We start from the raw sequence: 12,771 nt of genomic DNA, 5'->3' as shown, positions 1-12,771 counted from the left end.
ACTGTTGGGCTATTATGTCGGTGCTATTATGTCGTAAATCTTGCGATGTACGCTCAGACAGAAGAAAGTTTCTGGCCAAAACTTTTGTGGAAAATGCACACCATAGATCATTGGAAATCAAAAAGTAAATATTTAATTAAGGTAATTTCTCATCTGCTCACGACTCAATTGTAAATTAAGAGCTCAAGCGACTGGCGAGTTGAAGTGAAACAGACACTGCTATCGGCATCAAAATTAAGAACATCCGCAGAACTTTCCTTTCGGCATCGCAGCATCAGCATTTTCCACGAAGGAAAAGAATTACAAAGGCCATATCGTCTAGTTCGCTCGGAAGTGACGGGAGACTGGAATAATATAAGCTGATTAGCGCGCAACGAAACAAAAGGAACCGAGGATGAAATCCGGGATGACAATGGGTCCGTTCGAGAGAAATCGAGGCCTGCTCCCGCGCCGGCGTGGTTCGCGCGCGCAGATTCGATCTTGTAGGTCAAGTTTACGAGCGCGAGCGAGCGCCAAGGCAGACTTTTCCTCTCCGTCGACGACGAGAGAGCATCCGCAAGATAAGTAATAGTGGGAGTGGGAGTTTTCGTATTCCGATCTCCCGCGCGCGACTCGGCCAGTACCACGTGCGCGACCGCATAAGGAACACCGCACCGTGTCGCAGTTGACAATCTCTTGTTTTCTTTTGCCTTTTTGTCGGCTATTCAGTGAGTGTTTATGTTAAGGCTCTTTTATTTGCTTTTCTTACTTTCACATCGACAACGAGTAATCTGTGCATCGACGATTTTCCGAGCGAATATTAAACTTTCGTTTGGTGCTTGAAAATTGCGCTAGGAAATGAAACATTCTCGAATATTTTATTGCATCAAATATTTCACTACTCGATATTTGCAGCGTCAGGCGCATCGATGTTCACATTATCGTGGATTTCATAGATTACGCGTGGTAAATAGAATAATTAGATTCAGAAAAAAAATCTTTGGCCACGAAAACCTTCTTTTAACAGATTTCCATATTAACATAATTACTCGAAGAGTTTTCTTTTACCACGACAGGAAAATTACCCTGATTAAATTTTCTCACAGTACAACGCATCGGTGTCGAACTATATATACGAGTTTTCCATTTGCCGAACTTGCGTGCAATTTATATCTTGGTTTTTGTGCAGAGTAAAGTTCTTTTTGAGACAACTCACTTGTTTATGTTTTAGTATATTTTAGCAAAGTTATTGTACATCGTACGAAAATAGGATCTACTCGTTTTGAAAATTTTCGTTTCTCGCTGATGACCAGTGAGAAATCTATTGTTTTCGTGTTTATGTATAGTTAGAACGAAAACGAAGGTCGTCCACTGCTGTTTTTTAATTTTTGTATTGTATTCAGTCGTAAACTTTCAAGAGCCGAACGTCATGACATTCTTAAAAATTGTACGATCCACGTAAAATTATTCAGCGATTCTCTTCAACGAACGCTCGTTACGTATTGAAACGCATATAATCTGTGGCGCTATCAGAAGCACGCGCGCGCCTGCGAGAAATCTTTGCCGGCCGCGCGTGGGAGGCATTTCCCAATCGGCATCGCCCGAAAATACATCTGGCGATTGTCGAGTGCAAAATGATATTCGCAAAGACCAGTCGTGTCCCGTTGAAAAATTGTCGTCGTCAAATCGTGAAAAATCGCTCGGTGGCGTTAGATGCGAGACGTCGCGATTCAACGAAGTTGCTGTGACTTTCACGTTGTAAGCTCGACGGTGAAATTGGCATTCCAAAAAGTTCATCGGCTTTCGCCTCTGCCTGACTCGTGTCCAAATGCTTCGTGCCTCAAGTTTAGGTCAATGTCGGACTAATAATGTACACTCGACCGCTCGCGAGGGCGAGTTTCCAACGTTTTATTTACGGAGTTTTGTTTTGATTTCTTCGTTGATACTTTCTACAAGTCAGCTCGCTTACCGGATACTATCGCTCATTTATTCGCGGATGACGAGTCCCTTGGGCTTGCATTACATTTGGAGGAAAATCGGGAAATAGCAAGCTGATTATAATCCAAGTGTTGATGACTTTACGACTGAGCTAGACTTTATGTATAATTATTTTCTTAATGAAAGTTTTATACCAATACCTTATTGAATTGGCTTTATAATTAAACTAATGTTAATCACTACGTTATACTTTTACGTTCACTTGAAATGTATGCTGCAAATTTATATTTGGTGCAGTAATCACATTTATACAGAGAGCATATTTTACAATTTCGTTAGACATATCAACAAAATGAATAAATTCATGGGAACATAAAGTGATGATATTACTATGAGATCCATAAATTTTCACAACTTCACGTTGATTAAACAAATTTAACTCTGAAGAAAGAATAAATAAATTGAATCTAATTAATGATTTCCATATACCGAGCAAAAAAGAAAAAGAACGAGATAGATATAAAATATATAATTAAAAAACGGTAATGAAAAAACTGTTCATTTTTATCGAATAGTCGCAAGATCTGTAAGATTCTCGCGACTGTTGCAAGTACAGTCTACGCTCAGCCAAGGACATGCATATGTACGCGGATGCGGTAATTATTATGCAAGACTCTCCGGGAATATGGAATGTCTTGCGCGCAAGTGGGTGCAGAATCAAAAGAAACATGAATATATGTCTTTCTTCTCGCGCCATTCGCAGCTACCACGTTAAACAGCGGTAATTGAGTGGCGAAACAACGCAGGATCGTTACGGGTATAATAAGCACCTGCTAAGCGCTGGAGTTTACTGTCGGGATGCGACGATTAGCCGGTTTACGAGGCGCAATGAAAGCAGCTCGCACGTAATTCATACGTGCCGCGCGCTATACTCCTCCTTTTTTTATTTTCACAAGACTTCTGTGTGTGTTTTCTTCGCATCCCCGACGCTTTCATTCATAACGCGCGAATATTAGGTCGGCATGCTAATTCGAGCGAGGTTGGCGGGATTTATGACGCAAGGGCGACACATGTCAAAATCCTGCGTGACAATCTTTCATGGAAATACGAAAAGCTCGATGATTCACCTATATTTAAGTAAATCCGATTGTATTTTTAACTTTCGAACGAACGATGAAACTTATTCGCAATCTTATTGTATATTCGATTATTCAAATTGAATATCCATAGTCGATGAAATTCTAATCGACGAGCTTAAATAATCGCTTAAGAATGTCATTGATCGTGGTGATATAAATTGTTTTTTGCAGAGATGATGAAATCAGTGATGCCCGGAGATTCTTCTACCACCGAGACCAAAGTCATACGGCTGACGACGAATCAGCAGGCCGTACTCGAGGAACAATTCAGCAGATGGCCGAAATGGCACAAAGGTGATATTGTTCTTCTGGCGGCCGAGACCGGACTCTCTGAGGAAGATGTTCAAGTAAGTTTTAATTTAATTATACTTAAAATGTTAAAAATGCCGGTTTATATAATTCGTCGTTGTCTTGGTTTTAAAATATTGTTTTTACATCGATCGATAAGATTTAAAAATATCATATTCAAATAATTATTAAAATAAATTTTATATAAAATTTTCTTACCTTTTAAAAATAGTGAATAAGAAATATTTTTTTCGTAAATATATTTCACTCTCAAATTAGTCAATTGAACTGTTTGATGTAAGAAAAATCAATTCACTTCACGTATGATTTGCTCTTTACAGGACTGGTATTCGTTGAAATTGGCTCAGCAGAGGAAAGAGCAAGGATTAGGTAGTCTTGCGGTCGGACCAACCTATCCTATCTAAGTTCAAATAATCTATTATGGACGCTGCTAAATTCAACCATAAGGCACCTCAGTATTTCTTTTCCTTTCGATAAAAAACCAAAACAAAAAAATCAAATTAATTAATGGTAGCGACAAACGATACAAAAGCGAAACGAAGGAAAACGGTACAAAGAACATTAGTTCATAAGTTATTTAGTGTATAGATTACGAATACCTTATTCTTTATAAATATGTTAATTTCGCAGTTAATATCCAGAAGAAAAATTTGTGTAATTAATCCTGTTAGCTGAATGGATTATTCAGTTGATTCTTAAATTGTTTAATACACGTAGAATGAAGCTTAATATTGTACGTATACTACCACTGTAACATTTAAAAATAGTTCTACCCACCACTGTAATTCGAAGTACAATTTTTTGTATATGCCGTTTTTTATCACTTCTTTTTCATACCATTAAGAATCACTAGGAATACTGTCATTTAATGCAAATCCATTAATTCTGGTCGTTAATGTGGAATAAAATTAAAGAAACGGATAAACAAAGTCTCAATTCATTGTTAATATAATTAAGTATATGGATTTTTCAAAATAGACGCGAAAAATAAAAACATGTTTCAAAGATCTTGATGTCTATTGATGTAAACATGGTATTGTAAAAATGTGATCATTAAATTAATGAAAATTTAAAGTAAATCTTTTTTTATTAATCTTCAATTAGCAACAACATCCAAGAATACCCAGTATAAGATATAAAAATGCTATTTCTCTTCATTTTATTTTTATTTTTGTGTAACGCTACTCAGTGTTGAATTTAGTTAATAGATTTTTTTTATGAAAAATTATATCCATGAACCTTTTTACCATAAACAATTATTACTTTGTTACCATAAACAATTATTACTTATTTTATTTTTTCACATATTTGTCTGTAAAAATATAAACCTTCCGTTACTTTTTGCGTTCTACTGAACAAGGAAGAGGGATATTGGATTTTATATTTATAATGTCATTATAAATTATAACAAAAACTCATTAATGTTATCGAGATAAAAAGCCTTTTAGAGCTATAACGCGAAATAAAATATCATGAAGTTGCTTGCTTCGGTACACAGAACTAATCGGTATATGTAGCGTAGAGTGTCGGTACATAATCGTCATACTCTGCTCGATACATGTTACCAGCAACAGGTATACCGAGCTTGTATTTATCGACAAAATTTTGAACAGAATAATTAACACGGCCAGTTCGTGTGGTTTTGCTAATAAACTTCTCATCGAATTGAAGTTTTTCCGGCTGTTTGAAGAGCAGAAACACATAACGATGGAGACCTGTGCCTTTGGGCGGTCCCGAGCCTCGATATTCTGCCAAAATATCACCTTTATCAATGTCATTTCCAGGAATGTTTGTTACTAGCCAATGGAGAACTTGGAATGGTGGCACATCGAGGCTTAGTCTTGCGTCGGGATCTGTAAAATAAAAGTAAAGAAAGATATTAACATAATTAATATTATCATAGGTATGAGATTAAATGTGTGATCATCTATTTTATTATATTTATTATATTGATCTTATACCAGCCATGCAAAGTGTATAATATTCGGAATCGCCCACGTTCCAAGTAACTTTTGGTATATCTTTCACCAGCGTTGGCGTTAATTCTTGTCCAAATTCAATTTGTATTCCGTTGTACTCCACCTAAAATGCACATTAGTCTTTTGATAGAATGAATTGAAACTCAATATTTACATATAATTCAAAATTTGCAATATATTCACAGGAAGAAAACTCCGAGGAGCTGTTGATATCAGAGTCGGCACTATCTTCTCTGATTGAAATTTTGATAATGCATCGTTTGCCATTTCAATTAAAAATTATTTAAAACAACAAAATACTGTTGATTATTTTTCATCAACAAAATCACTTCCTCGAAGACTGAAAATAATATTTTTCTATGATTACATATTAAATTAACATAAGTATTCTTCTGAATTTGAATAATGTTTTGGATACAAAAATTTAGGTTAATTCATATTTTTAGTCTACCCATGATGCTTCTCACAACCACCTGATATAATATGAAAATGATAAAATTCATGAATAATGACGTAGTATTGTATACAAATGTCGTAAATATTTTATTGAAATTATACTAATTAATCAATACAAACAAAATTTGCAAAGTTTATATTTTAATTTTTCAGATTCTAAAGGAAAATTAAATTCATAAAATTTATTTTTACTTACTTTTTTGTGACGGGAACGAAAAATATAATGTGATCAGGATTTTGTGATAATGATTGTTTGATGTTCGATTTCGATCATATGTTTTGTGAATACAACGCCACCAATGCCAATTACTCCAACTACAAAGAAGTTACGTACGTAGTTAACGTAGCAACTGAGGGTTCTATTTATGTAAAAAAGAAAACCCAACTTACTGTACTGATTAGTATCTATGTAGTTAAATATCTAAAAATCGGATAAAATCGGTGACATACCTTATGATATTTAAAATTATTGAGAAATTGGCGAATATTAATACAATATTGAAAATGAATTTACCAATTAATATGGACGTATGGTAAGCGTTTTAAAGCATTGAATTATTTTGTGTATATGTGGAGTACTTTACAATTTGTTTATTTTGCTTTTAATAATTTTGATTTGATTCAAGAAAGAAACTGAATTTTACTGAACATCGACAAGAGAAGGGCGTACGGAGCGCGCTTGACGACACTGGTATTTCTAAAAGTAATAAAGATAACAAAATCAAACTTTTTTCATAATACGATTAACATCGCCTCGGCATGCGTACAGTTATGACGGTACACAATGGGATATTGCGGAGATTTTTTACATATTATCTAGATTTTGATAAGATTTTTTTAAATACACGGCGGCAATGTATTGTAGTTTCTGATAATGCAAAGGCTAAGCAATATCTTCAACAAAAAATATTCAAAAACACATCTAAAAAAATTTCAGGCCTTATTTCTTATGCATCAATGGTCTGTACACCGAAGTGTTGTATATTTTTTAGATACAATCAACTATATTTATTATCTATTTACTTAACAATTAATTAATCTTCATTATATTATTTATTTCAACTTTTTCACAATAACTTTTTTATCGACATATCTTAGGCAATGCACTTTAATATCAAAAAGAAGTTTAAAAAAATTCATCAAATTATTATTACAGTTAATTAAATTGCTGATAAAGAAATCCGTAAACAAAAGTTTTCAGACGAGGTTTTGAATAATTTAATGGTGTTCGTACAAAAGTATTGTGTACTTCTTTGGTATAACTAATTATATTTATTATTCGCTTAACATTTAATTAATTTTAACTAATTTAATTATTCTCATTTCCACAAAGTAAATAAGCATGACAATATATTCTTTTCCACGGTTATTTCCATCTTGGAATTTTTATCTGTATTGTAATTAATTTATTTTATTTTGCTAATAATGCTGAGAACACTAAAAAGATACCATATTCATGGCGGCAAGGAGCAAGTTTACGAATCGGAATACATCGTTTCTCACAAGAGCTGGAACACTCCCGTTTTCAGTAACGATCTTGGCTTGGTCCGTGTAAGTAAGGATATCCAATTCAACGACAAAGTTCAACTGGTAAAACTACCCACAGGACTTCAACAAAGTAGGCTATCCAGTTTTTATGAATGGCTGGGGCACTACAAAAGTAGGATCAATGCTATTTCCGAGTGATAATTATTCAAGTTTTATAAAGAAATTACGTGGTCTGATAAGGTTGGGCAGAACCGTTCTCAATAATCTCCAAGAAATGATCTTAAGGCTTTTCGATCAAAACCAATGTAATAAAGAAATATCTGGACTTATCAATTGTGGCCATATCTGCATCTATACCAAAGCTGAAGAGGGCTTACCACGTATGTTAATCTCTTATGTGTAAGTCTTTTATTTACTATTTTAAAAATTTGTCATTATTCATTTTTAGCACGATTCCGGCAGTCCTCTTGTTGTTGACGGTACTCAGATTGGTATCGCATCTTTTGTTGAACCGTTTGCCGTTGGGAAACCAAACGTGTACGCCACTTCACATTCTTAGATTGGATTGCTACTGAACAGGAGAAATTCTAGTTTAACTCATTTACGAATCGCTCCGAATACAGTTATTTAACGTATAAATAAGCGATTTAAGTAATTTTTGAATACTTTTTCACTTTATATTTTTTGCACTTTTAGAATCAATTAATTTTGTTGTTCTGTTCTTATTATTCAGTAATCTTAAAAATTTTATATACTTTCCTTTTCTTAAGAAATTTAAACATTATTTAAACAATCAAAATTATTACCGCATTGAACATACAAATTTTAATGAAATGTATTTGAAAAACAGAAAAAAATGTTTTAATTTCTCATAGGGATCAGCCGGAGACTAAAAGTGATATTTCAAAGTTTTCTTAATTGCTGAGAAAAATTTGTGCTAATCAAATTTTTCCCTTCTTAAATTACTCCAAAAATTAGCTACGATTTCTTTCATAATAAGTGTTCCAGACCCCATGAATTAACCGTTTGCATAATATCTTTCTTTTTAAAAAATTTTGGTATTCATATAGAAGTCGTAGTCCGCGGTGGTCTAAAGATACAACTAAGTCTGATTTCGAATCACTGGTAGCAAAGCGAGAGTGGGTTATTTTGTAGCTCCGCCGACGATATAGTGATAACATGGAAGCGGCGTGACCGGTAGCGTCGACCTGGGAAATAAGAGCGAAAATGACGGAGTGAACACGTATCTTATGTATACAAAGATCCCTATAGATTTCTTCCAGCTTAGAAATCAAGTCAGGTTTGTCGTTACGCCAACGTCTGTAGTGTCTTGAGTACGATGAACTTGATATTTTTCTTCTAGTAAAAGCTCTAAGATATTTATAAAATACGCATGACTCAAATTACAGTGGAAAACGTAATAAACGTTGTTTATTTATAATCAAAAGAGTAACAAGTTTTTGATTCTTTTTTAAACAAAAGAGCTTAATTTTCTGTGGCTAGATCCAGTAACTAACGTAACTACCTTTGATCTCGAGGATGAGATCAACTTATTTAATTCTTATAATTGCCTTAATATTTTACTGCTCGTTGCCGTACAACCTAATAAGATAATTATATGCGAAGTGATAACTTAACTAATTTTAGCTTACATTATATTATATTCATAATTAACCCTCTTCAAATAATATAGATGTAAATGTAAGATGTTAGAAATTATTCACTTTTTTGTGAAAAAAATTATTTATTTCATATTGTGACAACAGTACAAAATATATTCAGAACTTAATAAAAACAATTCACTATATAATTATAACAATTTGTACAACTTTTCTGTAAAAGTGATTTTGAAATAATTTAAAACTTGGCTTGTTCAGCGGCTATCCAATCCAAGAAAGTGTGAACTCTGGTGAATACATCGGGTCTGCCTTTTGCGCAAGGGTGTCCAAATGAGACAATACCAATTTGAATGCCATTAGCGACGAGAGGACCACCCGAGTCACCCTGTAAAATCAAATAAGTTGATATTGATTAATAACGTTTTGTTAGCAAAAAACAATTATAAATATTGTCATTCTTACGTTGCAAGCACCTTCTCCAAATTTAGTTTTAGTGCAAATGTGAGAATCAGTGATTTGAGCGAGGTACCACAACTCTTGTCTACATTTATCTTGGCCGTAAATGTTTAAATCGATCTCTTGAAGCTTGTTGGGAACTTGGCCGTGCACCTACAAAAAAAGTAAAAATATTTTTTTCAGTATTAACGGTAAAAGTGACATGGAACACGAGTATGAAAGATTATAGAACCAAATTACCTTCGTGTGGCCCCAACCAGACAGTTTTGCGGAATCTCCAACTTTATATGTTTCCACAGGATCAGGTAAGGCAATAGGTTGTACCTTATCGTTGAACTTAATGTCCTTGTCGACACGGATCAAAGCTATGTCATTTTCCACGTCGGTCAGGGTGAAGTTTTCGTGATAGGTAATGTATTCAGAATGGTAGACTTGCTTATTTCCTCCCTCAATTAAATTAGTTCCAGCTACTACTTCAATAGCTTTGTGTTCAAGACTGTTTGACACATTATCGGTTATTGTCATGAACTTGGAATGAAAGAATAATATTATTTGTCAATTTTTTGTACAAACATACTAAAGAACGCAGTGTGCAGCGGTAAGGATCCATCTTTTGTTTATGATCGAACCACCACATATGTGAAGGTTTTGAAGTCTCAGTGACACCTGGTACGTATATTTGCCTTCCGGAGCATCATGACCTCCGACGATCCTAGGAGCAGCTGAAACATCATAGTCGTTAATTTGATCTATTCGGTTTAAATTTCTTTAATCTTTATTTTTATTGCAGTAATCGAAAATAAAATTCATTTATTACACTGACGCTAAAAAAATTCATTCTGTATGCACTGATACTTAATTATATCAATTTGGTCATTACTTTTTAATTACAACGAATAATGTAAATTAAAATACTAAGCCAAATTATGTTGTAAATAATGACAGTATTCTTAGTAATTTATTATAACGAAAAATAATTCATTAGTATTCAAAATTATATAAGTACACATTCCACTGCCCAGTCATTAATTCGCAATCCGCGAAGTTCAAAATCCAAATTATTTTCGACAATTGACCATCGATAACATCAAACGAGGTTAGATCAATGGCTTATTTTGGCAAGTATATACTCCCGCAACTTGCCAGAAAAAACCCATTTGATGCCATTGATGCTCAGTTATCGAATATAATTTAAATTTCAAACTCGTGGTCCGCGAATGAATGTTCGGATAATGTACATACCGTAAGTGGCCACTGCAAAGCACAATAAAATAACACTAATTAATAACTTCATTGTTACTACGGCAAAGTTGGAACTTATCAGCGATACAACTTCACCTGAACTGTACTTTCCACTCATGACATTGCTTATTTATATTACTCTGAGTATGGCGGTTGAAAGAATCACTGAGATCGATCGTAAAGTTTACAGAACGTGCTTTACGATCGATCTCGATAATTTTTTTCTATAATCATAATAAGAACATTCAGTTTTATGTAGTTTTATTCATGTTATTAAAATTTGTCAATGGGCATTAAGTCATATCTTGATATGATTGATGACAAGTTAAACAACGTTTTCAGAAAAATGCATCTATTTTCATAATTCTATTTCAATATTATGTAAATGTTAATATGATAAGTCATCGACTAAATCAAAGATCTTGACTAAATTAGATAAGTTAATGCAGAATTCCATGTATGATTATCTTCCAATCTCAATTTTTTATTAATGTCATTGATTTGCGATTTAGCCTGTTTACATTATTCGATACAAAAAATTCTTGCAATGAGAAGTATACAAATGAAGCATCTAATAAATACTATGTTTTGAAAATAATGTTCACCAATTACTAGTGAAAAAGATTCCCTCTAGAATTTACAGTACTACAGATTTGTAAAACTACTTTGATGGTCAGCTATAAATTATTGTAATTTTTATCACCTTATATCAAATAATTTATTTATCATTTAATGTATACTCGTACTTCAAATTCTGTTTATGTGTATAATAATGAACTCTAGAAGCTACTTCATTTCTTAACATCATACATTTATTTAAGCGTGCGATTTTATTGTACAAATAAACTATTGTGCACAATAGTATGGAACGAATCAGCATGTATCAATTCTGACGATATGTTACTATGCACAATAATTTGTATGTGTAACGAATATGTGCATAATTATCGACACCCCTTTATTTGTAAGGTTTGCAAATTGACGCAACATTTTAAAATATTTCAAAAGCCGGCGAATGCTATATTCACTCAATATAATTTCTTTGACATTGATTAAAGGTGCCATTCCAAATAAATTACTTTATCTGTTTCCATATTTTAATTATTGCTCTTATTTCCTGGATTTAGTTAATATAATCTGCAGTCTATAAGAGCTACCGCTATCGGCAACAAGATTAAATGGAAGAGATTGATATTATTCCAAAAAGTTTTATTAATATATGCCAGTCATCGAAGTTATTTTTTTATGATTACGATTAAGAAGAAAACGAAATACATACGAAACGAAGTTGCTCGGATTATTTGAATAATATCGATTAAATACGTACTCGATGAAATTTATTATCTATGTACATTATGAAAGGATATATATATATATATATATATATATATATATATATATATATATATATATATATATATATATATAGACTATGTATTCTCATCTTACAGCCTTCATACTTTGTACATGTTAGTTTTTTTTCTACAAATGTTTTTTTGTGGCTGCATCCTTTTGATATTTTTGTTTGAAAGAATAATATTTTTTAATTGCACTGATGGAGCATAAATTGACGCCGTAATTTTACATATTATATTTTATAAAAAATATTACATAATGACCAAGAACTTCTCATTCGAAACATTGAAAGTGTTCTCGCTTCCTGTTTGTTTTTTTTTTACTTTTTTTGTTATTCAAAAATTATTCTTCTTTTTCAATAACAAATTAACAAAGAGCGACGAGTCAATATGTTACCTTTTGACACTATCGCGTAGGAGGGGTCAAATCCAATCAATTCTAAATTATGAAATAACGTTTATTTATTTGATAGAATATAAGAAACATTTTATTAAAGACGGGCAATCAATTTCTATGATAATTAATACCGTCACAAGAAAAATATCTGATTCAAATACACGTCATACGTATTTCAATCTATTTTGAACCGTTGGACACGATCCGTAATTGTTATAATTAATCTATCATACCGTGCAGTTTTTTCCATGTAAAAAATAGTTCATGCTTTGAAAATAGGAGTTTCACGACTACACGGCTTTGTGTTATGCGAGTCAAAATATAATAAAACACGTAAGTAACGCTTCTGTCTTCGACATTTTTATTACGCGTCAATGTAATTTTTATATAATGCATGGGACTATTCAATAAGTA

General features: G+C 32.9%; 3 protein-coding genes across 3 annotated transcripts; 1 reads left to right on the top strand and 2 right to left on the bottom strand.

Moving 5' to 3' along the window:
• Positions 1-567: 567 nt before the first annotated feature.
• On the top strand, positions 568-4,444 carry LOC131668024 (homeodomain-only protein-like). The gene is made up of 3 exons (XM_058941833.1): positions 568-707; positions 3,228-3,403; positions 3,686-4,444. Exons 2-3 carry the CDS (start codon positions 3,230-3,232, stop codon positions 3,767-3,769), a joined length of 258 nt encoding a protein of 85 aa, XP_058797816.1. The 5' UTR covers positions 568-707; positions 3,228-3,229; the 3' UTR covers positions 3,770-4,444.
• On the bottom strand, positions 3,947-6,115 carry LOC131668021 (protein D1-like). Its single transcript, XM_058941830.1, has 4 exons — positions 5,997-6,115; positions 5,528-5,684; positions 5,327-5,447; positions 3,947-5,218 (listed from the first exon to the last, which is right to left on the bottom strand). Exons 2-4 carry the CDS (start codon positions 5,609-5,611, stop codon positions 4,866-4,868), a joined length of 558 nt encoding a protein of 185 aa, XP_058797813.1. The 5' UTR covers positions 5,612-5,684; positions 5,997-6,115; the 3' UTR covers positions 3,947-4,865.
• Positions 6,116-9,145: 3,030 nt separating this feature from the next.
• Positions 9,146-11,397, bottom strand: LOC131668019 (chymotrypsin-2-like). The gene is made up of 5 exons (XM_058941828.1): positions 10,606-11,397; positions 9,941-10,085; positions 9,604-9,859; positions 9,370-9,516; positions 9,146-9,292 (listed from the first exon to the last, which is right to left on the bottom strand). The coding sequence occupies exons 1-5, from the start codon at positions 10,721-10,723 to the stop codon at positions 9,146-9,148; spliced, it is 813 nt and encodes a 270-aa protein (XP_058797811.1). The 5' UTR covers positions 10,724-11,397.
• Positions 11,398-12,771: the final 1,374 nt, after the last annotated feature.

This window comes from Phymastichus coffea, unplaced genomic scaffold (genome assembly GCF_024137745.1).
Source record: "Phymastichus coffea isolate CEN01 unplaced genomic scaffold, Cenicafe_Pcof_1.1 PCOF00072, whole genome shotgun sequence".
NCBI classification, from domain to species: Eukaryota; Metazoa; Arthropoda; class Insecta; order Hymenoptera; family Eulophidae; genus Phymastichus; species Phymastichus coffea.
This window is presented reverse-complemented; position numbering and strand designations above follow the sequence as displayed.